General features: G+C 38.9%; 1 protein-coding gene across 2 annotated transcripts in view; it reads left to right on the forward strand.

The window, feature by feature from the left end:
• The window catches only part of CDH17 (cadherin 17), an 84,547-nt gene extending 59,008 nt beyond the window's left edge, over positions 1 to 25,539 (forward strand). For both annotated transcript variants that reach the window (XM_060198981.1, XM_007537234.3), the window contains exons 8-18: positions 1,925 to 2,056; positions 3,119 to 3,269; positions 10,995 to 11,210; positions 13,364 to 13,440; positions 15,212 to 15,403; positions 17,956 to 18,200; positions 19,508 to 19,638; positions 20,921 to 21,160; positions 24,013 to 24,129; positions 24,209 to 24,322; positions 25,339 to 25,539. In XM_060198981.1, the coding sequence (XP_060054964.1) occupies positions 1,925 to 2,056; positions 3,119 to 3,269; positions 10,995 to 11,210; positions 13,364 to 13,440; positions 15,212 to 15,403; positions 17,956 to 18,200; positions 19,508 to 19,638; positions 20,921 to 21,160; positions 24,013 to 24,129; positions 24,209 to 24,322; positions 25,339 to 25,439 (1,716 nt within the window). In that variant the 3' untranslated portion in view covers positions 25,440 to 25,539. The remainder of the gene's footprint in view (positions 1 to 1,924; positions 2,057 to 3,118; positions 3,270 to 10,994; positions 11,211 to 13,363; positions 13,441 to 15,211; positions 15,404 to 17,955; positions 18,201 to 19,507; positions 19,639 to 20,920; positions 21,161 to 24,012; positions 24,130 to 24,208; positions 24,323 to 25,338) is intronic.
• Positions 25,540 to 25,798: the final 259 nt, after the last annotated feature.

The following is a 25,798-nucleotide window of genomic DNA, read 5'->3' on the forward strand; positions in this document are numbered from 1 at the left end:
ATTCACAGAATAATTAAGAGCACAATGGAAGCCTACCAGACTTTCCTGCCTGAAGTCCCAAGGTCCCAGGTTCAATCCCCAGCACCACTAGAAACCAGAGAAGAGTAGTGTTCTGGTCTGTTGGTGTGTCATTCATTAAAATAAGTAATTCTCTAAAAAAAAGGAATTAGTAAAGGGGGCTGGGCAGTAGCGCATCAGGTTAAGCACACATGGTGTGAAATGCAAGGACTGGCCTAAGGATCCTAGTTCATGCCCCCAACTCCCCACCTGCAGGCAGTGAAGCAGGTCTGCAGGGGTATTATCTTTCCCCCCTTCTTTCTTCCCCTATTTGCTGGATTTCTCTCTGTCCTATCCAACAACAATGACAGCATAACAACAAGGGCAACAACAAGGGCAACAAAATGGGAAAAATGGCCTCCAGGGGCAGTAGATTCATAGTACAACCACTGAGCCCCAGCAATAACCCTGGAAGCAAAAAAAAAAAAAAAGTAAATATTGGAAAGAACTTTGTTATCTGCTCTGTGGTTTCAAATGAAGAAAGCCCAAGAGTGCCACATCTACTATCCAAACCCAGGGAAATTACTTTGTGTGTCTTAAAATCCAGTAAGAAGAGTGGGAGGAGACAGCTCAAGAGAAAACAACTCAGGGTGAACTATTAGGGCACAAGGGGATCTCATTCAGAACAAAGAACTTCTTTGATATGGATAGAAGGTGGTGCTTAGTTAGCTAGAAAAGAACAATGGTGATTCCTTTACACATCACTAAACTGAACTCAGTCACTGGGCAGGAAATGTCACCTAACTAGAGGCAAGCTACCAAGTGACCTTGGGGAAGTCATGTAAACTTTTTATTTATAAAGTAGAACTAAGGCTAGTTTTTTACTTCATGGGGTTATTTCAAGATTTAGTGGGAGGATACATACAAGTGCTTAGAATTATCTGGCATGTGTTAGATACTCAATATATGTCATTAGTATTGGAATATCAGGGGGGTCACACAGTCTATAACAGATTGATCTATTGACTTTATTGTCCGTAAAGTTATTTATGAAACAACTCTAGAAGTTGTAAATTATGTTCATCCTTGAAACCTTTCAGACTAAATATTGAGTTGTCTGTTAAGTCACAACACACTTTTTTGCATAGACAAACAGGAAAATATGTCATGGCTTTTCTAACAACATAATAATGGGGAGGGGTGATCTTTATGTATCACTTGTCTTTAATAATAGCACAGAGAAGAGTTTAAAGTATTTCCTATTGCTTTTATCATAGTAATTGGTATTTTTCTTTCAGAACCTTATCATACATTGTGGCTTAGTTCTCAGAGAATTCAGCTTCAGAGTACATTTTGTTTCTTAAACTGGAGTTCCAGGGATGTGAAAACACTATTACCAAAATAGATGTCAAAAATAGCAACCCAGGGGATGGCGAACCTGGTTAACTGCACATATATTACAGTGTGCAAGGACCCAGGCTCAAGCCCTCAGTCCCCACCTGCAGGGGAAAAGCTTCACAAGTGGTGAAGTAGGGCTGTAAGTAAGTCTCTCTGTCTCTCTTCCTCTCTCTCCCCCTCCCCTCTCAATTCCTGGCTGTCTCTCTCCAATAAATAAAATAATAAAAAATTTAAAAATATTTAAAAAAATAACTCATAAACTTTGTAGAAAGTTCACAAATAATTACTTTAAAGAAGAAAAGTTCTTCATGTGTGATTTGGGGGACATAATATAACTTGGTAAAAGAGCAGATAAAAGAGCTTGTTTTAGGTTGAAAATGAAAAACTTAATTTCGTAGTTGTAAGAAACCACAGCCATGCAAAGCAGGCTGTTAGAAAGTTTAGATCAAGATCCAGAAAATTATTGATTTCCTCACCAGTCCTTGGAGTCAAATGTATTATTCCTCACAATTCACTTTTTTTCCTGTAGGTGCAGTGGAATGAGCCAGGTGCGCGATATGACTTGGTTGAAAAGGAGAAGCTGCCAAGATTTCCATTTTCAATTGACCAGAATGGAGATATTTTTGTGACTCAGCCTTTGGACCATGAAGAAAAGGATTCAGTGAGTAAAGCTGGGAGGGGTTTCACAGACAAGACAAAGTCTGTGCTCATGGACGCCTGAGAATAGTCTCTTTTTTTCTTTTTTCCTTTCTTTTTTCCTTCCTTCCTTCCTTCCTTCCTTCCCTCCTTCCCTCCCTACCTCCCTCCCTTCTTTTTTTCTTTCTTTCTTTCTTTCTTTCTTTCTTTCTTTCTTTCTTTCTTTCTTTCTTTCTTTCTTTCTTTCTTTCTTTCTTTCTTCTTTCTTCCTTGTTTATATATTGAATAGAAACAGAGAGAGATTGAGAGAGGAGGGAGTGGGAAAGGAGACAGAAAGCAGCCCTGATAGAAATAGTTCCCCCTGCAGGTTGAACTGAGGGTTTGAACCTGGGTTCTTCCTGCACTCATGTACATTCAACCAGGTGTACCCTGCCTGTCACTAGCCCCAGTAGTTTCTTAGCTTTTTTCTTTTTCCTTTTTTGTCACTCAGGTTAGCACTGGGACTCAGTACTTGTATGATGATTCCACTAGTCCTGACAGCCATTTTTCCCTTATTTTTTATTTTTGCTTTGTGATAGGGGAAGAGAGGGGGAGGGAGAAAGAAAAATGATTACAGCACTCCTTCACTACTTGTGGAACTTACTCCCTGAACGTAGGGACCAGAGATTTGAACCCCAGCCTTTGAACATGGCATCATATCTTTTCTACTTAGGTGCATCACCACCCAGTCTTTGAGAGAAGAGGGCTGGGGAAAGAAGTTAGGCAAAAGACATTCATACCTAAGGCTTTGAAGTCACAGGGTCAATCCCCAGCATGACCATAAGGCAGAACCGAGAACTGTTCTGGTAAAAACAAAACAAGAAAGCCTTCCAAACTGTGTTCTAAATCCCAGTATGTTACTATTCTCAAAGATATAAATTCCCTACAAATCTGATCCATTTAATTTTTTGTCTGGCTTCCCTGTTCAAAGTAGGTTTCAGGAAAAGGGTAAAAGAAGAAGAAATGAAATAGCTGTTTTGTTTTGTTTTTCTGCTTTTTAAAGGTATTGTGAGGGAGTCACAACTTAACTCTGACTTTCCCATTGTAGTATGTCTTTCATGCGATTGCAACAGATGAGAATCGGAAGCCACTTGCAGCCCCTCTGCAAGTCTATGTGAAAGTGAAAGACATTAATGATAATCCACCTACTTGTCCATCTGAGAAGACTGTGTTTGAGATCCAGGAAAATGAAAATATAGGTAAGAAACAAGAGCTAGTTAAAGCTGTGCAACTATCCTCCCTTTATTAGCTCTGTGACCCATTTCTCCTTTCTGTTGACTTAAAGGGGGTAAGACAAATCTGGTTAGGGGGTCAGCTGTCCATATCTGGCATAGCATAGAGGCTGAATGTGCCTCATGATTCACACGGATACAGTATTTCAGCCCAAACAACATGTGGTAGTTTCTTAAATTGGAGCTTCTTTAAATAGCACTTTCACTGCTATTAGCCTAACTCCCTTCACTATTACTGTCACCCTCATTACTATTACTACTCCCACTCTCCTTTTTTAGATTTATCAGAGAGAAAGAAGGAAAATAGTGGGCATCACTCTGTCATATGTGATGCTGGGGATCAAATTCAGGACCTCAGGCTTGAGAGTCCAGTGCTTTACCTATTGTGCCATCTCTCAGGTCACATTATTCTCATTGTTCTTACTACGACTAGTTCCATAACAACTCACACCAGTATTTTGTATATATTTGTTAATTCATCTTATTTGATAGTCACCCAACTGAGTCCTTTTTGCCCTGAGACAAACTCTATTAATGGATAAAGCCTTACCCAATTTGCTAAGTAAGTTATACATTTATATGAATTATATAATTTCATTTACATAATTTATGTAGTTTAACATCATATAATTCATATCCAATGTCAGAAAACAATAGGTAGGTGGTATAAACAGAAGTTGACTTTTGACCTTTGATCTTCCCTTCCTAGGAAGTTGATAAGTTGAGGAGAGCAGTCAATGAAGTTAAAGTCTATCTGTTTTTATTCATTTGGTTTTTTACTGTCTTATAAGGGCTTTAGTTTTATACAAGGTCAACCCCTATGAAAACATTATGATTTCTGAATTGTTTTTATTTCCCTGAATTTGGGAAAATTCTTACCTATTACCATGTAGTTCTGAGCAGGCTGATGCTTCTTGATGTGTTTTGTCTGTCTGAATTCTCAGAAGTGTACAACCTTAGTGGTCTCTTAGGACTATAGTTCCTAGAGCCTAACTGTGCTTTTTTGTTTGCTTTTTTTTGTTTGAACAGATCCTTACATGTCTTATAGATACTATCATTGTCTTTTGATCTCTATATATATTTTTAAAAGAAACACAAGAACATGGCTTTATTATCGTTGAGGTTCTGGAGACTAAAACCTAAGGCTTCATGTGTGCAAGGCATGTGTTCAACTGTTGAGCCATCTCCCCAACCCAATCTCTCTACTTTCTGCACCACTTATTGTTTTAAATTTAATATAATTTTTATTAGTGTTTTTTAATGGTTTATAGAATTATAGGATTACAGGGGTGTAATCCCACCATCAAAGTTTCCTGTGACTCTCCCCAGCCCCCCCCCCCCCCACGATGTATTTTTGCCATAGTGGGTTCTGTCAACCTGGCTTGAGCCTTCATTGCTCATTTGCTTTCTTCTTGGTGTCAGGAGTAACCTATTGTCAATGTGTTCTGCTGAGATCCTCTCTCTTTTATTCCAAGTTATTGCTGCAACAAGTAGAGTTCAATGACAGCCTGAAGGATTTTAGTTCATTATGAAGGTGGATATTATAATAGTGAAAGTTGTATAGTAGTGAGATGGGTGGCAGCATCAAAAAACACTTGCAGAATCACCTACTTTGGCAATCTAAATGGCCTGTGATGTGCAGAACGAAGGCAAAGACATTTAAAGATCTTTTTTTTTTTTTTAGATGAAGCCTCAAGACTCCTCATGTAGTATTTACTATCCAGTGTATTGGTTATCTACTGCTGCATAATAAGTTGTGTTCTGACTTGTCAACTTTAAATCACAAATATTTATTATTTTCCAGTTTCTGCGAGTCAGAAATCTTGAGTGCAGTTTAGTTAGGTACTTTTTTTTTTTTCCAAAGGGAGAGCTGAGAGAGAGAGAGAACTTGAAAAATGGCAAGTAAGATGGAAGCCAGTTTTTATATGACTGAATATGCTCTGCTTATTAGAAGCAAGTAACTTGGACTAGCACAGACTTGAAAGGAGGGGAGTTCTTAAAAGCACAAAAACTGGGAAAAGGGGAGTGACTGAGAGTCACTGAAGAGGTTGTTTCCCTTGTTTAGGAAGAACATGGTACTGCTTTTCTGAGACTGGTTTGAGAAGCCATCTGGTAGAATCAATTGTTCAGGACCTCAGAATGCTCCTTGCTTCTCTAAGAACAATAATCTAATTTGTAGCAATATTTTAAAGTGTCTTGAATGGTGAATTTGATAAAGAAGGAATTTGCATAAATCACTCCCCAAAAGGGTAATGCTATAAGTGTTTCTTGGTGATTGCAACACATTCCATTGTTACACAGCATAGAGTAAGTCTACATAATATATGAAACTTAAAAGCAGTACAGAAATGTGTGTCAGTCATTTGGGGACCTACTATCTAATGCAATATTCTGTTTGGTGTTTTATACTAGACACAATTATGTGAGACTTATGTCCATAATTCTCAGCAATGCAAACATCAATTCTGAAATCCTACTTGCTCCCATGTCCTACATGCTTATACAGGAAATTGAACCTCTCGTAAAAGCCCCACCTCTCTGCAGTATTTCTGGATGCCCTAAGACACACTGAGCAAACTGGACCTGACACTTCTTTCTGGTCTCTGTCATTGAGACACATGGTACTTTGTTCCATTCTGACTCATCCACAAAGTTCTTTGCTCCCATTGAATGAATCTTCTGCTGAGATTTCTTTGGTCACTGATGTCAGAAGTCCTCAGTATGCCTCCAACATCTTGGTTTTCTGTGGAGTGAGAGAAGAACAGTGTTCTCTGTGATATACTCACTTATTGAGGGAAAAGTTCCACAGGCAAGCTGCTCAGTCACCCAAGGATCCTAGAACTTAGTAAGACACTCTTACATTCCAACATACTGGAAATACTTTTCTTACAAGGTAAAATTATCTTATAAGAGCACATGCATGCCAAAAAGGTGCTTTGATGGAGAAAGATAGTTATCCTGGACACCTGCTTTGCCATATGCACAATCCACATTCAGCCTCACATTGGAGGAAGCTTTGGTGCTATAGTGTTTTTCCCTCTGTCTTTGTTCTAGCTAGGAAAGTCAGCTTGGAGTAGTAAAGCCCTGATGTTGAGTGCAATTAGCATATGGCTGAGGTCATCCTGACAAGCATACTGCAGACTTCCATAAAACCACAAGAGAATGGGAGCTGGGTGGTAGTGCAGTGGGTTAAGTGCAAGTGTCACAAGGACCAGCACAAGGATCCGGGTTTGAGCCCCCAGCTCCCCACCTGCAGGGGGGTCGCTTCACAAGTGGTGAAGCAGGTTGCAGGTGTCTGTCTTTCTCTTCCCGTCTTCCCCTCTTCTTTCCATTTCTCTCTGTCCTATCCAATAACGACAACAACAAAACCAACAAGGGCAACAAAAGGGAAAATAAATAAATAAACATTAAAAAAATTACTTATTAAAAAAAAGGTATTGTGGTTGTATGCAAAGTTTATTTAAGCAAATGTCTGCCAGAAATCATGCTCTGTTCCTGCTGCCCTTGCCTTCTCACCTTCTCCCCAGGACCTGAGTATGTGTAGCCAAACACTGGTAATTAGCATGATGGCTTCCAGCCATCATGAATAGCCAATCTTTGCCACTTTGCCTATTTTACTATATCTAAATAACCACCATGTAATAAACTTTCTGTTTGTTTAAACCCCAGATGAAGACATGCACAACTCTTTATTTTTTAACTACTATAAATAATGACTGTCCTCTCCAACCTGTTAGACACATCTGCATATGCCAAATTCCATTATACACAGAATATAGTTATTTCTACTCACCACCCACTGGATATCCCTGCAAATTTCTGTTTATATCAGTGGTTGCAAATGAATATGGGGCCCATGTAGTCAAATTCTACAATAGGGTCTATTTAAAGTTGTAGCCTCAGGGTGGGATTCTTGGTGCCTATAGAGAAAATCACCATTGTGGTACAGGACATGGCACAGTGGATAAAGCATTGGACTTTCAAGTGTGAGGTCCTGAGTTCAATCCCCAGCAACACATATACCAGAGTGATGTCTGGTTCTTTCTCTCTCTCTCTCTCTCTCCTCCTGTCATTCTCATGAATAAAATCTTTTAAAAAAGCAAAAGTCACCATTCTCATTTCACATAGCAAAAGGATGACCTTGAGCCTATCAGAATTCACTCAGGGTTGGGTGGAATACAGAGTTGTAACCTCTGATTTCTGGAACTCCCTAAACTTGAACTTGGGACCATAAACTTGATTGGCAGAGAGATGCACACTTGTTCTTTGCCCTATATTATCTTTAAGGTGGAGTTAGACACTGCAGTTGTTCCATGAAGTTGCTTATGAGAAGCAATCCTTGGTTGGTTTTTCTTGTTTACTTAAGCAGTTTGCCTCATAGATTAATGTCCTAAATCTGCCCCAATAAGTCACCATGAGTCTGTCATTTAAAACAGAAGGGTTTTAATCTCCTGCAGTTCTGATGGCTAAAAGTTTGGCATCAGAGTGCCAGCAGAGTTGTATTCTTTCCAAAGTGTCTAGGGGCAATTCTTTTCTTTCCTCTTCTAGCTTTAGGGAGCTCCTGGTACTTTTTTTTTTTTTCTTTCCTACCAGAACAATCACAAAGACTCAGTGTCTACATGACAAAGCCACTATTTGGTGGTGTCCATTTTTTTACCCTTTGGTAAAAGGTGAAAGAAAGGGAGAGGGAAAATGGAAGAGAGAAGAGATACCTGTTGCAGCATTGCCCCCCTGTTTGTGAAATTTCTCCCCACAGGTGGGGACTGGGGACTTAAACGTGGGTCCTTGTCCATGAAAGTATGTGTGCTCTGCCAGATGTGCTACCATTCAGCCCTGTCCTTTCTTCTTGTAGGAATTTATTACTGGATTTAGGTTTGTTCTAAATCCAAGATTTCTTTTCAAGATCCTCACTCAGCTACACCTGCAAAGACCTTATTCTTAGTTCTGGATTATGGTGGTGTGGGATTGAACATGGGACTTTGAAGCCTCAGACATGAGAGACTCTTTGCATAACCATTATGCTATCTACTCTTGCAAGGGCCATATTCTTTCTTTCCTTTTTTTTTTTTTTTTAGAATGCATTATTTATTAAATTTTTTCCACTGGAAATTATTTTTAAAAATTATTTTTATTTTTTTATTTTTATTTATAAAAAGGAAACATTGACAAAACCATAGGATAAGAGGGGTATAACTCCATACAGTTCCCACCATCAGAACTCCTCATCTCATCCCCTCCCCTGATAACTTTCCTATTCTTTATCCCTCTGGAAGTATGGACCCAGGGTCATTATGGGATGCAGAAGGTGGAAGGTCTGGCTTTTGTAACTGCTTCCCCACTGAACATGGGTGTCGGCAGGTTGATCAATACTCCCAGCTTGTCTCTCTCTTTCCTAGTGGGGCAGGGCTCCAGGACACATTGGTGGGTTGTCTAGTTGGCATCATGTTAGCATCTGGAACCTGGTGGCTGAAAAGAGAGTTAACATATAAAATCAAACAAGTTGTTGACTAATCATGAACCCAAAGGTAGGAATAGTGCAGATGAAGGGGGGGAGGGTCTTGATTTTATACATAACAAGCCTATTTTACTTCTATTCCAAAGGGTCTGCGACTATACTAGTTTTTGTTTTGTTTTGTTTTGTTTTCCCCTGGGCCTGAAATCCGATATGGATGTGGATCCAAGTTTTTGTCTGGGGAGATGATGTCATGGCTGGAAAAGGAACAGAAAGCTTGATCAGGGAAGAAAATAGTTCCCTAATATGGGAAAGGTATATAAACATTGTTGACTGTAAACCCCGTTGATTTGATCTGATCTGGGACCTATATTCAGCTTAAGAGCCTATGTGACCTCCGCATCCCTGTAGATCTGAGTTCACATTCTGTGGTCATGAATAGGAATGGTCCAAGCTGCCCCAATTGCAAGCGCCCTATTCTAAGTAGGTCAAGATCTATATTCTGAATGAATCTGAGTTTTTTTGTTTGTTTTTGTTTTTAGGTGTTTTATTTTAATTTAAATTTTATTTTTTTCCCTTTTGTTGCCCTTGTTATCATCGTTATTATTGATATTGTTATTGCTGTTGTTGGATAAGACAGAGATAAATCAAGAGAGGAGAGGAAGACAGAAAGGGGGAGAGAAAGACAGACACCTGCAGACCTGCTTCACTGCCTGTGAAGGGACCCCCCTGCAGGAGGAGAGCCAGGGGCTCGAACTGGGATCCTGATGCCAGTCCGTGATCTCTCTGCCATGTGCGCTTAACCGCTGCACCACCACCCAGCTCCCGAATCTGAGTTTTTAATGAGACACTTTGCCATAGTCTGACTTCTCTTCCCCAAATTCATATGGTATGGCATTTTGAAACAGATTTATCTGTTAATAAGAGAGAGCAAGAAAGCCAGAGCATCACCTTGGTATAATATATGCAGTTTAGGGGATTAAACTTGATACCTCATGCTTGTAAATACCACATTCTCACACTGTGCCATATTCTTTTTTAAAAAAATATTTATTTATTCCCTTTTGTTGCTCTTGTTGTTTTATTGTTGTAGTTATTATTGTTGTCGTTATTGATGTCAGCGTTGTTGGATAGGACAGAGAGAAATGGAGAGAGGAGGGGAAGAGGGGGAGAGAAAGAGAGACACCTGCAGACTTGCTTCATCACCTGTAAAGCAACTCCCCTGCAGGTGGGGAGCTGGGGGCTCAAACCAGGATCCTTACGCCTGTCCTTTGCACCACCTACACTTAGCCTGCTGCTCTACTGCCCGACTCCCACTATGCCATATTCTAGACCACTATATCACTATGTGCTGAAGTCTTACATCCTTGGTAACTCGAGATAATTGCATTTGCAGATATATTCATATATATAATTTTTATTTATTTATTGGGTAGAGTCAGAGAGAAATTGAAAGGGAAGGGAGGGAGAGAGACAGAGAGACACCCACAGCACTGCTTTACCACTTACAAAGCTTTTTCCCTGCAGGTGGGGACCAGGGGCTTGAACCTGGGTCTTTACACACTGTAATATGTGTGCTCAACCAGGTGCACCACTACCTGGTCCCCAGATATATCCTTTGAGAGAATTAAGTTAAAAGTAATATGGGCATGAATCCAATATGACTGGTGTCTAAGAGAAAACTTAGACATAAACAGAGAAACAATCATATGACAACATAGAGCTGGCAGTTGTCTATAAGCCAAGGAGAATGTTCTCAGAAGAAACCAGTTCTGCTGCCACACTGACTTCAGACTGCTGGCTTACACATAAACCATAAGGAAGTAAATTTCTACCATTGAAGCTATGTGATTTGTTGTATCTTATGGCACCCTAGGAAAGTAGCACACTCTTTAGCCCATGACACTGTTTTGGCAAGGAGATCCAAAATAAGCCTAAGAACTTCAGTGTGAGACTCAACATTACTTAGTGCTTTCTAAGAACCTGCTTTTTCCAGAGCCTGGGTCTCGCATATGCAAGATTTCACTACTCTGGGTTGTTTTTACATTCTGATAGAGAGAAGGAGAGACACTACTGTACCAGAGCTTCCTCCATTACCACTGAACCTCCAGTGTAGTAACCAGGCTTGATCCTGGATCGCATGCACCTGACCCAGTGTGCTAGCTCTGTGACCCTGAGACCATTTTTTAAATTGATTAAATACAGCCTGTAATAAGTGGGTTTTCTTTTCTTTCCCACAGGGAGTGACATTGGAACTTTCACTGGCCATGACATGGATGAGAAAAACACTGAGAATAGTCTTTTAAAATACAAACTTGTGGATCAAACCCCCAAATTTCCCCAGGATAACCTCTTTATGATCCAAACCTACTTAGGACTTCTCCAGTTGTCTAAACAGTCCTTGAAGAAACAAGACTCTTCTCAATACAATTTAACAATAGAGGTGTCTGACAAAGGTTAGTATGACATTCACTGTCAAGAGTGAAAATAATGCTAGATTTCTTTTAGTTGGGATTTTGAGGCTACTCTAATGCCTGGGTCTGTTACAGAAGGATGCCTTTAAGAGTTCTCGCTTTAAGAGTTCCCCGTTTTGTTGCCCTTGTTGTTGTAGCCTTGTCATTATCAAAGATATTGATGCTGGATCAACATCACAACTAGGTGCATAATTGTGTAGGTTCCAAACCTCTGAAAAGCTGATGCCAAGAAGGGGATTAAGTGTATGAGAGTTCTAGTATTGGCACTGCAATTTATTTATTCACATGTCCATCTCCTCCTCTACAGTGAGTTCTTCAAGGTTAGATACTGGATCTGAGTCCCAGTGTATTCACAATACCTTCATCAAGAAGGGATTATTTGTAAATATTGTGGGCAGGATGGAGGGAAACCAAGAGGAGGCATGAAACATAGTACACAATCTTTCCTCTCCAAATTGTATAGGGGTGAGGGAAGGGAGCTTTTTTTGAAGGAATCATGCCTATGGATTAAAAAGAGACTGCTGGAAGAAGGAGAACTACACTTTGGCCTCTCTCCCATCTCCTGAGAGTATTCCCACTGACAAGACTGAGCTGTCAGTTACTGCAGTTGTATATTAGGTCAGCTTCTCAGGGGGCACAAAACAGGGTGAAGATGGAAAGTGAATGCAGAGGGCAAAGGGAGCTTGTGAATCTGAAATCTGAACTCTAACCAACTACATTCACTGTCAAGAGTGAAAATAATGCTAGATTTCTTTTAGTTGGGATTTTGAGGCTACATGACCAACTACATGACCTTGGTTGGTTATCTAACTTTCCTTATGCTCTATTGGCTTGTTTGTGAGCTGAATGAGAATGTTAACAGTACTAATGTAGTAACACTACATCTATGCCATGGTTAGTAACAAAAATGAAATGACTAAGAACTACTCATTAATACTATGATAAGAACCTCAGTTCTGTTATCGACATTTTTTTAAAGATAATGTGGCTGAGACACAGACTTTGAGTGACAAATCCAAGTTCTTCAATTCTGATAAGTGTCAGAGCCAAAGTCTTAATTGTTAAACAATACAGTTCATCATAGAATGATGACCTCAACAAAGAAGCTGCCATTTTATTTCTCATTATGGATATTTTCCTACTTTCTCATACTTCATGTTTATCTCAGACCTAAGTTAACCCCTTTCTCTAACTATGGTCTTTGAATAGTCAAAACTTCTCAAAGTTGTTGCCACTTGTCCCCCTCATCTTGCTATTTGAAGGATGAGTATCCAGGCCCTTTGGAAAATAGCTAATTTTACCAATTCTTTTCTACACTTGAGAGGGAGGTATCATGTATTTAAACTTTCCTAGAATAGAGAGAATAAGACATGTAGGGTGGCAGATACTGAAGTGGGCATAAAAGGAGAGGCAGCAGGTTGGGATGCTCAAGGAAGACTTTCTATAAGGAAAGTTTTGCAATAGCCCATCAAAGTCTATGTAAGTTTCACTAGTCAAAAAATGAGGCCACTTAGCAGAAAGGGATTATCTTGCTCAAGAAGTATTAGCAAAGATGGGGCAGGTAGAAGGCCACTGGACACACCCAGAACATCTCTCAGGGTTATATTTAGCCTTTGCTTGGTGACCAGTGGGGAACAGAGAGGTTCTCCATTGCACACAAATTGGAAGCTAATAGCAAAACTGCTGTCACTTCATTTGCCAGTTTGTTCATGTAGACTTTTTATTTTTTATTTTTATTTTTTGCCTACAGGGTTATTGCTGTGGCTCAGTGTCTGAACCATGAATCCACTGCTCCTGGAGGCCATTTTTCCTCCTTTTGTTGCCCTTGTTGTTGTAGCCTTGTTGTGGCTATTATTGTTATTGTTGATGTCATTCATTGTTGGATAGGGTAAAGAGAAATGGAGAGAGGAGGGGAAGACAGAGGTGGAGAGAAAGACAGACACCTGCAGACCTGCTTGTGTAGCGACTCCCCTGCAGGTTGGGGAGCTGGGGGCTCGAACCAGGATCCTTCTGCTAGTCCTTGCGGCTTCACGCCATATGTGCTTAATCCTCTACGCTACCGCCCAACCCCCAGACTTTTAATTTTAATGCATGATTTCTGATAAAAATGTTTGTGCTGTGGCTTTAATTTTCAGATTTCAAGACTGTCTGCCTTGTACAAGTCAATGTTATTGATATTAACGATCAGATCCCCATCTTTGAAAAATCAGACGTGAGTAGTTGTCACCTGTTTTTTTTTTTTATTTTATTCATATTAATTGATGTCTCTCTCTGAGATAAAGAGTGTAGTTAGGGAAAAATGCCAGAATTCTCATGTAGCCTGAGCATACTGGCAATGGACCTAGACATCTTTAGTAGAAGCCTTCAGGGAGCAGTAACATTTCACTATTTTAGTATCTAGGACTGTCTGTTTATAAACTTCTGCCAATGGCTCATTTATACCAAGGACTGTTTAAAATATACAACCACAATTTTTGTCAAATTGAGAGGAGCTAGATGACTACTTACAGTTTGTCATTTTATATTCTGTGATTGGTAGGATGATGAATAAATGACTACTAGGTCTCAAATAAGCTTCCCCCCCCCCAAGACTTAATATGTGGAATATTGACAGCTTAAACCCACTTAGACAAAATTGAGAAAAGGAAAAGCAAATCTAATGTCTAGCTACACCAAAGAAAAAAATGTGTTCAAGAAATAGACTAGGATAGAAAGAACAGGAGAAATAGTTGAGAGTATTAAGAAAAATGCAGTTATATAGTGTTAATGTGAGCTTTAAAATTAAGAGTTGGTTTTATCACCATTACCCTTAAAAGAAATGTCTATATTTATACTGGAGCAGAAAGAAGTCCACTTGACTATCTGTTTTATCATGTTGGATGTCAGATATGAGGCAGACCAGAGCCCCGTGATGTTCATAAATCAAGAAAAGAACAAGTCTGCGACAAAGAAAAGGGAGTGATTTATGGAAGGTTTATTAAAGCAAGAAGTGTGACTTCATGTAACTTGTATAACAGATAGTGGTGAGATAGAGCTCATTTCTTCCCATCCTCTGGTGTGTTTTATTCCGTTCTTGTGTTGTGTTTTTTTTATATTCCATATAGATGATATTCTTAGACTGAGTCTAAGAATCCTGCTTTGGGACTCTTTGACTTGAAATAAAATGTAATCAGAGCCCTAGAAAGAGCTATTTTTATTGAAATGAGTGTGTCTCTTGGGCCCTGCCTATTACCATCTTCAAGGTTATGATGCCAAAAGACATGATCTGGGTAGTTTTCAATGGAGGAGTAGAAGATGGTCTAGTCTAGTGATTAAGATCACATGATTCAATTCCCAGTTCTGGTACTCTTGGGCATAGACTTGGATTGATTTATCTGTTAAGTTCTTTGCTTTTCTGTCAAATGGAGATGATAACTCGTAAGGTATTGTGTTGCTTTTTGTTCGTGAGCACTGAAAATGTGCCACTCTCTCAATTCCTTCTACAAACGTAAATCAGGTTCAATTATTGTTATCTTCACTACACAGATGATAAAACCAAGACTTGAAGTTAGATAACTTACTTCAAGTCATCTACCTAGGATCCATACCCTGGCCATCAGACTCAATCACAGGCTCCTAACCATCACTATTCTTTGGTTTCTATAAAGAGCAGCCAAAATATATGCATGCCTCATTGCAGACACTCAGTGCTTACTAGCTTTTTATATCATGCCTACTATAAAAATAAATATTTAGCCTATTGGATATGGAGAAGAGAAATATGTAGGTCTCTTAAACATTTCTTGGCATGATGGTTATGACTGTGAGTCTGACTATAATGAAAATCCATTGAGACATAATCATTAGTAGAAAAAACATGCTTAGTAAGTATTGATACTCTGACTTAATGTCCATTATGAAACCAGAGACAAGTTTGTCCTTTACCAATTATGCCTGATGATAATAGAGACAATGACCATTCTCGTTCTCTGTTTCTTTCATAGTATGGAAACCTAACATTTGCTGAAAACACAGCTGTGGGAACTACCATCTTAGTCATCCAGGCCACTGATTCTGATGAGCCATTCACTGGAAGTTCTAAAATCCAGTATCTCATTACAAAAGGAGACAGTGAGGGACGACTAGGGGTTGACACAGACCCCCAAACCAATGCTGGATATGTCATACTGAAAAAGGTAAGTTGCCTTTATAATGGAATTCTTGATTTTAATACATTAATATGTTATAAACATGTGAGGACCAGTGAACAGGCACAGTGAGGACTTTTTCGTCCTGTCCTGAAAAATGTTATTGAATTTCAAACTTTATCACTGACAAGGCTGGGAACTAGGTTGTGGTGCACCTGGTAGAGTGCAGATAGTACCAAGTCCCTGGCCCCACCTGCAGGGGGTACTCACAAGCAGTGAAGGAGTGCTTTGGGTGACACTCTTTCCCTTCCTCTAGGTTTTTCTTTTTGTCAAAACAAACATTAAAAAACATCAGGAGCAGTAGATCCCTTATTTGGCCACTGAGCCCTAGCAGATAACCCTAGTGGCAATTAAAAAAAAAAAAAAGACTGCTGCAGCTGGTTGAGCTCACACATTACAATGATCAAGGACCCAGGTTCAAGCCCCCAGTCCCCAACTGCAAGGGGAAAGCTTCATGAGTGGTGAAACAGTGTCATAGGTATCTCTTTCTCACTCCCTATTTCCTCTTCCTCTCTAATTTTACTATCCTATCAAGTAAATTAAAAAAAAATTTTTAAGAGACAAGGGTGGGTACAAGGAAAAATGCATATTCAGGAGCTCACAACCTAAGAAGATGGAAACTGTTATCTCAAACCATCTTACTCTTAAGGCTGAGGTTTATAGTTACTGTGGGGCTAGTTGAGAACATAAAGAAAGAAAAGTATCAGTGTGAGAGAGAGAGAGAGGATCTAGCCCTACAACCATCTGGCTGGCTGGTCCTGACAAATCACCAGGGTATGATATCTGTTTATGTAAAACTTTGAGATACATCATTAAGTGACAGGTTTTTTCTGGCAGGACCTGGTATTTATTCTTTTTGGCTTTGGCTATGTGATTGAATGATTCCTAGTTAAGCAATACTAAGCACAAAATACATAAGAACATACTCCACCATTAATAGACAAGACCAAGAAGGGGAGTCTTGGGAACCTACAGGGGGAACAAGATGGAAGTTCTTTTGCTTTCTCACTGATTGAAGGCCAGGAGTTGTCTTCTGGAAAAGAACAAGAATGGTCTAACTGGGTGAGGGAAAATAGCATAATGGTTATGCAAAGAACCACTCATGCCTGAGGCTACAGAGTCCCAGCCAGGTTCAACTCTTCCACCACTACTTCCTCTGCCCCACCATCAAAAGCCAGAGCTGAGCAGTGCTCTGGTTAAAAAAAAAAAAAAAAAAAAAAAAAAAAGTCTAAACAGGTAATCTTTGGAGGGAGGGTTGTCATAAACAGTATAATACATAAACTAGCAAGATAGCTCACCTGGATAGTACACTTGCTTTGTCATACATAGGATCTACCTCTAAGCCCAGCCACCATTATACTAAAACTAAAGGAAGTTTTCTGTGATGTCTTTCCCTCTATCTCACCTGAAAAAAAGTGGTCTGGAGCAGTGAGGCCCCAGTGACAATAAATAAATGCAATACAATAAACAATTTGTATTTATTTTTATCAGAGCATGGCTCAGCTCTGGTTTTTGCTGGTGCCAGGGACTGAACCTGGGACTTGAGAGTTTCAGGATGAGAACCTTCTTGCATAACCATCATGCTATCTCCACACACTTAATAAAAGTATGTCCTTGCAATATTTTGGGACATGCTTAAACGAAAAAATGATTTGCTTATTTGAAATTTAACTTTTCCCCCGCGTGCTGAGTAGGATGGCATTGCTTTGCATGTCACTTTTCCTTTCATAAATGTAAGGGATTAGACTGAGTCCTAGGAGCCCCGTTAGTCTGTACATCCTTTGGTTTTGTATGCTAGACATAGGACTCTGTTTAATAATGGTTGAAAAAAGGTATGTCCCCTTTTTTAAAAAAAAAAATTTAAATAATTAATTTAACAAAAGGATGAGAGAAGTAAATGCCACACAATTCCCATCCCCTAATAGCTTTCCTATTCTTTATCCCTCTGGGAATATGGACCCAGGGTCATTATGGGGTGCAGAAAGTGGAAGGTCTGGCTTCTGTAATTGCTTCCTGGTTGAACATGGGCGTTGACAAGTTGATCCACACTCCCAGCCTTAACAGGTTTCTAAGATGAGGATTCCTCCTTCCCACTTCCCACAGCCCTCTAGAATAATGACTATGCTTTGAAAGGGACCATGGGCTATATGAGTCTATCCTTTCATTTGTGGGTTTTATCCTGAGGTTCCTGGAAACTCATACAATGTGGAAATCTCTATAGAAGCACTTCCCAAGCTAATTTCTGAGAACTCTGCAGAGAATGTTTCTGCTGAATGAGTGATGTGTTCCAGAGTTGAGGAGTGCTGCATTGATTTTTCTTCCAGGAGACTCAAACCACACATTAGCATATTAAAAGCTCTGATAAATCCTGCAGCAAAGACATTTCTATGGCCTGGTTATCATTCTAAGCAAGGGGATTTTGCTGACAAAGAACTGAGAACTGCTGCACTGCAAAGATTTTCTTTATGGAGCCTATGGAATGGATTTTTTTAAAGGAAGCTAATGATTCCCAAGTTAATTTTCTTCTTTTCCCCGTACAGCCTCTTGATTTTGAAGCAGCACCCATCCTCAACATTATGGTCAAGGCTGAGAATCTGGAGCCTCTGGTGTCTGGTGTGAATTACAATGAGAGCTCTTATGCCAGTTTCACACTTTTTGTGACCAACGTGAATGAAGCACCTCAGTTTTCTCAACATGTTTTCCAAGCAGAAGTCAGAGAGGATGTAGCTATAGGGACTACGGTGGCTAAAATGACTGCTGTGGATCCAGAAGGTTTGGACTTAAGGTAGAGGATGGGGAGCTGGGCAGATCTGCTTGTCAATGGGAGGAGGAAATACTGGGAGAAACTGGTCTAACTCCAAGCCTCTCCCCTACCCGCCATCTAAAACTGTGCTACAGGGCATATGGTGAACTTGATCTTGGTTGGAAGACTGAGACTATCAATCAATTAGTATCCAAGTTTGGGCAAATGGTAAGCATATCAGTCTCATTTCAGCTGAGGAAGTGAGGTACAGAGTTTGGGTTGTCCAAAGCCAGATTTAGGAGCTAAAGTCCAGACTCCAAGGCAGAATGGAGACAGAGAATAAAGCCAAAAAAACCAACTAGACTCAGTCACCTGACAGGGTAAGGGAGTCCTATGACTATAGAATGTATATATCTAAAACAACAAGGGCAACAAAGGAAATAAATAAATAAATATTTTTTTTAAAAAAGGAAAGAATGTATATATCCCTCTGCTCCCCAATAGATGGTTTAGAACTTAGTCCTGGAGAGGCTAATGCTCAAGTGGCTAAACAGAATCTGTAGATTTTGCTACACACACACACTAAGCTATTGATTTCTCTACTTCACTCCACTCCTTCTACATGAAGTATCCTACTTTTTCCTGTCTAATATCTACTCCTTTAGAAAGCATTCTTCAGGGTACCATAGGGCCCCTTCTATTGTATTTATAATTTTTTGTTGGGTAGCAAACTTTTAAATTTAGTTTTATTTAGTTTTTTAATTTCTTTATTGGGGATTAATGGTTTACAGTCAACAGTAAGATACAATAGTTTATACATGCATAACATTTCCTGGTTTTCCACATAATAATACAACCCCCACTAGGTCCTCCTCTGCCATGGTGTCCCAGGACCTGAAACCACCCCTGGGTCTTTTACTTTGGTGCAGTACACCAATATTTATAATACTTTACTGGAATTAATATGCTTCTTCTATTTGTCTACTCCACTAGCCCAAGACTGCCTTTTTCTTATCTCCCTGGGATTTGCTAAACCTTCCATACATATTGAGTGCATGAATTCACTGTGTCACCAGCAAACTTTGAATATCCATCAATCATACAGTATCTCTTCCACAGGATGTTGAGTGTAATTGCTTTTAAAAGATACTTCCAGGAAGCTCTACTAGCAAAGTTAACTTTCCTCTTTTGGAGTTTGTCACCATATCTTTTTAAATAAAACATACCATGTTATAAGGGTTAACAAATCTTCCTTTTGAAGACAGTCTAGATAAAGCACACTAGTATTGTTGGTATATTTCTTATCCAGAGTAATGTGGGACTTCTTTTGCTCTTTCCACTCTATAAAGTTATTCACTGAAAGGTGAGGAGAGAGGCTGGCTTAGAATTGACCGTACCACAGGTGACATCTTAACTGCAGCTCGGCTGGACAGGGAAACTGAAAGTCTACACCGAGTGCAAGTGGTGGCAGCTGAAACAAGTAAGCCAAAAATTACTAGGGGATCCAACAATGGGAGGGAAGTGGGTCAAAGTGTGAGAATGGCACTAACTTAAAATAGAAGGATGAAAAACATAAAAGTGCGGTGCTGTCACAGTGTCCAGGAAGGTTCCCTTGGTCCTACTCAACAAAAGTGAGCTTTTGGGTTTCTTCTGGGAGTAGGGTCAAACTTCTCCCTGCTGACCTAGAGCATTACTGCTCCTTTAACTTTCAGTCACAGCACCTTATGGAGGTTTCATGCAATGTTCTCACCTTTGGTATGTGCCAGATTCATCCAGGGACTTTTCAGTACAAATTCCATGAGTTTATTCCTAGAGATTTCTATTTAGTCAATTTGGGAGGAGTTAAGGAAGACATAGAAAGATCAGAGCACTGCTCAGCTCCGGCATATGAACCTGGGATCTTTGGTGCCTTAGGCATGAGTCTTTTTGTTTCATAACCATTATGCTGTCTCCCCAGCTCCTACATTTAACCTAAAAAAAAAATGTGAGGGATCATGTAGTACTTTGCTGAGGAGTTCCATATGTCAGTTAAACTGCATTCTTTCTTTTCTAGAGGCAAAAGAAGTAAGTTTGTTTCCAAGCTTACTCCAGATGTTGGCAGAATTTTGTTCTTATTATTATAAAATTTTCCTGGTTGTCAGCTGAGGGCTGGAGTCTTTCTAACAATTTGGCTTCCTCTGCCTCATCTTTGAAAGATACTTTCCAGAAACATGATCAACATAAAAAGTTGTACATAGTTAATATTTATAGCTTCTGAGAATGGGGATCTATGAAACCACCAAAGCCATATGCACCCATCAACTCCCAAAGTTTCCTCCAGATTGTTCTATTTTAACTTCAGCTGATTAGGGGTGGAAATCTTGGGAAACATCTTTAGAATTCTTCCAACTATTTGTCATTTTTTTCAAGGTCACACAGCTAAGTGTTGAATTTGGGATTAAAAGTAACATTTTCTATGCTATGTGTAATTTTTGAAATATTGAAACTGGATTGCATTTTTAGAAAGAAAACACAGAGAAACAGCAGTTTCAGGTCAGAACACCATAACACAAAAGGCTTTTTTGAGAAAAGTAAATTCACAAATAATTGAGTAAATTCATTTTGTTCAGTTATATAGCAGATATTGGAGTCACTCTGCTGGACTACCCTCTTTAAGTATTTTATTTAAACTAGGTTATTTTTGGAATTGAACAAGAAGTGAAATTCATTTTAAAACAAAATGTGGGAGTTGACAACCATCTTTCAATCATTCCATTCCTCAGCTAAGCCCTTCTTGAGCTCTACGGTGGAGTTCCATCTTACCATCACAGATGTGAATGACAACCCCCCGCGTCTGGCCAAAGACTACATAGGCCTGTCCTTCTGCTATCCCCTTAAAGGACCTGAAAGTCTCATTTTTGCAGCCACTGATGATGATAAACAGTCATTTCGGGGTCCACATTTTACGTTTTCTCTCGGCAGTGAACACTTGAAAAAGGACTGGGAAGTTTCCAAGATCAATGGTGAGTTGTCAAAAGTTCACTGAGAACACTATGTTAGCATTACTAGCTTTGATTTGCTTGGTGGGCTCACAGCTTTCACTAGGGTGGTATCATCCAAGGTACAGGAAGTAAATTTATGTTTTAGATATTTGTGCAAAGGAAGCTATCCAGAGAGGGGAGATTGTCAACACAATAAATATTTCTATCACCCTCCCATTTTTTTTTAACCAGAGCACTGTTCAGCTCTTGGTTATGGTGGTGTGGGGGATTGAACCTGGGACTTTGGAGCCTCAGGCATGATAGTAGGTTTGCATAACCATTATGGTATCTACGCTCTACCACCCTCCCATTTTTTTTGTGGTGCTTTCTCCCCAGCTGTAGGTAATCAGTGATGTACTGTCCTGTCTCTTACTAAAGATTACTTTGCATTTTCATGAATTTTATTTAGAATAGTATACTTTTTGGGGGGTAATCTCACATTCTACTCTGAGACTTAGCCATTTCAATACATTTTATTGTCTCACTGTTGTAATTTCTTATCAGTTTGAAAACATTTTTGTGTAAGAGCTTAGTATTTTTCTTGGTTAAATGATTAGAAGTGGAATGACTGAATCTTATGCTATTTTCCAATTGCCCAACATGTGCTATGCTCAGTCTTTTTAACTTTAGCTTGTCTGGTAGAGTGTAATGATGTGAGCATCTTTTCATGTACTTATTTGTAATCCATTTATTTTCACTGGTTACATGTTAAGTTATAGGCATTTATTATATGGTATAGATACAAGTTCACAAATGTTTTCTCCCAGACAATGCCTTCCACATTCATCCTGTAACAGTGTCTTCTGAAATCAAATGACATTTTTCTTATATAAATTGTAATTTGGAGAGAAGTTCTTAGAAATTTGTCAAAACCTAGATTTTATATTAGCTTTTAACTTCTCTGTTTAAAATTTTATAGCTAATTTTTATTGATTACATGGTGAAAGTTTCCATATTGAATTAACTGCCCTAATGCTATTTATGAATATATTTTCATATTGTTTTAGTGACTTCTTTAGTCAAAGTGAACTTTCTGCCTCATTAATGTTTATGTCAATACTGCAGTTTGGGCTACTGTAGCTCTATATGGCTAGAAATATATAATTCTTCCAGTTTTTTCAAATTATGTTCTAGGTCTAATACATTTATAATTGCTTATCTGTCAAGATAGTATTTAGAAACTGAAATTATGTGAATTTTCAGGACTGGTCTCTGAACTAAACTGAATCTTCCATTCATAAATATAAGTATTTAAACACAACATAATTTTTTTTGCTTTTAATTAGAAATAGATAACTTTTTTCTGCATTTAATGAAATGATTGTATGGTTAGCCTTTTGTTCCTGTGATAAAGATTACTTAGTGGTGAATCCTGCATAGAACATTGAGTTACGAAGTATCCTACAGCTTTATCAACAGTGATGCCATCTGAGCCTGGAGTTAAAACTAATTTATTTATTTATTTTTAGTATTTACTTACTCCTTTCTGTTGTTATTGATGTGGTCGTTATTGGATAGGACAGAGGGGGGGAGAGAAAGATAGACACCTGCTTCAGTACGTGGGGAGCCGGGGGCTTGAACAGGGATCCTTATGCTTTGCGCCACATGCGCTTAACCCACTACGTTACTGTCTGACTATAACTCTAATTTCTTTAGTAGAGGCAGAACTATTGAAGTTACAGATTTGTCTAGTTTACTGACAAAGTTCATAATTCTATTATCTTAGTAATGATAACATTTTATTTTGATATTGGAAAATTACCCATCTTGTGCTGATCAGATTTGCTAGGGTTATTAATTTATTACCCATCTAAATTTTTTTCTTTGCATATATTTAATGTTTTATTTTGCTATACTATAACTTAAAAGCAGCATGCGCCTATTAAATGACTCAGTCATTCCACTCCTAATCATTTAACCAAGTGGTGCTGCAAGTATTTCTCCCTATCTCTTAATTCTATCAAAAGATGATTTAAGGAGAAACAAGATGGTAGCCCTGGGAAGGTGCTTGATTTTCTGTACAAACCAGGCTCCAGCCTGGTCCCCACTGCACTTTGATGCTGTGGTGTTTTCTCCATCTCTCCACTGAAATGTGTCTTTATTGGCATGCTTATATTTTGTTTTAATTCAGAATCTTCCTAGATTTCTCCTATGACCCAGGCATTTATTATATTTAGAAGTATTTTATCTAGTTCCACAACAAGTTGAAATCTACTGACTTTTCTTTCACTATTTGAAAAGTATTTCTCCACTATGTTCCTTTGATTAATTATGCACCGTTAGTATATTTCACAAAAAATAAAAAGAGAAATCGTGGATAAAGAACTGAAAGGATGGGCAGTAGTGCAGTGGGTAAAGCGCATGTGGTACAAGGACCTGCATAAGGATCCCAGTTGGAGCCCCTGGCTCCCAACCTGTAGGGGAGTCACTTCACAGGCAGGGAAGCAGGTGTCTATTTTTCTCTGTCCTATCCAACAACAATAAAACAACTAGGGCAACAAAAGGGAATAAATATTTTTTTAAAAAGAACTGAAAGGATGTTTTACCTTGTTTAAAAATAACATGGTAGTGGTCCAGGAGGTGGCACAGTGATAAAGCTTTGGACTCTGAAGCATGAGGTCCTGAGTTTGATACCCAGCAGCACATGTGCCAGAGTGATGTCTGGTTCTTTCATTTTATTAAAAAATATGTAATTACAGCTGAAATAGTAATTTATTTGGGTAGTTTAATATTTAAGTGTAATTATTTCACTGTCAGCCTGAATATATGACACAAAATTGAGGTTCATTCTTGCAGATCTGAAGCTGTGTTTGCATTGCCCCCTATCCCAACAGGAACTCATGCCAGACTCTCTACCAAGCATAAGGGCTTTGAAGAGAGAGCTTATAACATCCCAATCCGCATCAATGATGGTGGCCAACCACCCTTAGAAAGTCTTGTCTCTTTGACAGGTAGGTATTTTGAGGCAAGGAATTTGGAGAGAATTGTTTTGATTTGAAATTTGTACAACTAAACACTTATGCTTTCTAGTTACTTTCTGCACATGTGTGGAAGGAAGTTGTTACAGGCCAGTGGGTCAGCAGCCTGGGAGACCTACTGTGGGGATGGCTGTTGGCATACTCCTGTCCACCTTACTTGTCATTGGTGAGTGAAATTTCTCATCCTAGATCCCTAAAACATGAGCTCCTCTGAAGTTCTGACTGCATTGGACTGGTGATTGCTCAAATGTCAGGACAGGCAATAGTCAAGACAATAGATCAAACTATCCTGGTATGCAGTATTAGTGGTGGGCATAGCCTTCAAATTACAATGGTTTTAAGTAATAGTTTTTGTTACACATTCTACCTGTCATTGCTTGGTTAGTTTGGGAAGTATAAGAAACTTTAAGGCAATATTGTTATATCCCATTCATTGTTACCAAGCTTTTAGGATGGAGAGACAGAGATCCTACATTCAAGAATTTATAGGGGGACCAGGCTGTGCTGCACCTGGATTTATGGCTTAGTCTGCTATTTCCAGAAAAGCAAGTAGAAGTTAGCCTTCAGTAGAAATGCTAACATACTTAAAATGTTGCAAATTTCCATAACAGAACAATCGTAGCTCTGCAGAGTCCACTTTTGTCCTCACCCTGAATTAAAAATAGATATTTCATCAACTTAAGTGGTTGAAAACAAGGGGCTACTACAATATCAAATACTTTCTCTTCCAAAAGGATTATCCTAAATCTCTTCATTGTTGTACTATGATCCTCATCTTTTATCCCTCAATACCTAACTCTCTGTCTCCGATTTAAGAATGTATATACCAAGTAGTAGATCCATTTAATCACAAGTAGCCTACTGAAGTTGGGATCATGAGGAAGACACAGTGAAAGTACACTTGAGGCAGGTCAGTTAAGTAACTTTCTGGTAGTTCTGAATAGACTTTTAAGGGGAAGAAAGACTAACCATTTATTAGATATGTCCAAAGATCAGATGCTTACACAAGATATGTTATAAGCTTACTTACCCAAGGAAGCCGGAGTCCCCTATTCACGACAAAGAAACTTTGCTGAACCACAGGCAAGGTTACATGACTCATTTTTTCCTACCAGAGTATTTTATAAATGAATGTGACAGTATGTTTTACAATTCTATTTGACATTGAGTTTTCTCTTTTAGGAATAATTTTAGCAGTTGTGTTTATCCGAATAAAGAAGAATAAAGGTGGGGACAATGTTGAAAATACTCAGGCATCAGAAGTCAAACCTCTGAGAGACTGAATGTGAAAAGGAATGCTTGAATTTATGTAAGACAACCATTGAGTCCCCCCTTTTTTTTTTTTTTTTTTACAAATATCCCATTTTGCGTACTGTAGGTCTTCAATATTTTGCTATGCTACTCTTTTCATTACTATAAATGTGTTTTTCTCTTTTGAAGAAAGATGAAATTTTGTTCAATTTTTTTCTCCATCAGAGAGATTTATCAGTTTTCCATCACAGAACTTCCTGAATTCCAAATCCATCCTGTGCTCCATGTCTCTTTTGACATTTCAGCAATTTAAAAACATGTGTTGGGGAAAAATATATAAAAACACGTTTGTCCTTAGCTCTAAGATTTTTCCACTCAGGCCCCTGCATTC

The sequence above is a fragment of the Erinaceus europaeus genome, chromosome 1 (genome assembly GCF_950295315.1).
Source record: "Erinaceus europaeus chromosome 1, mEriEur2.1, whole genome shotgun sequence".
In the NCBI taxonomy this organism is placed as follows: Eukaryota; Metazoa; Chordata; class Mammalia; order Eulipotyphla; family Erinaceidae; genus Erinaceus; species Erinaceus europaeus.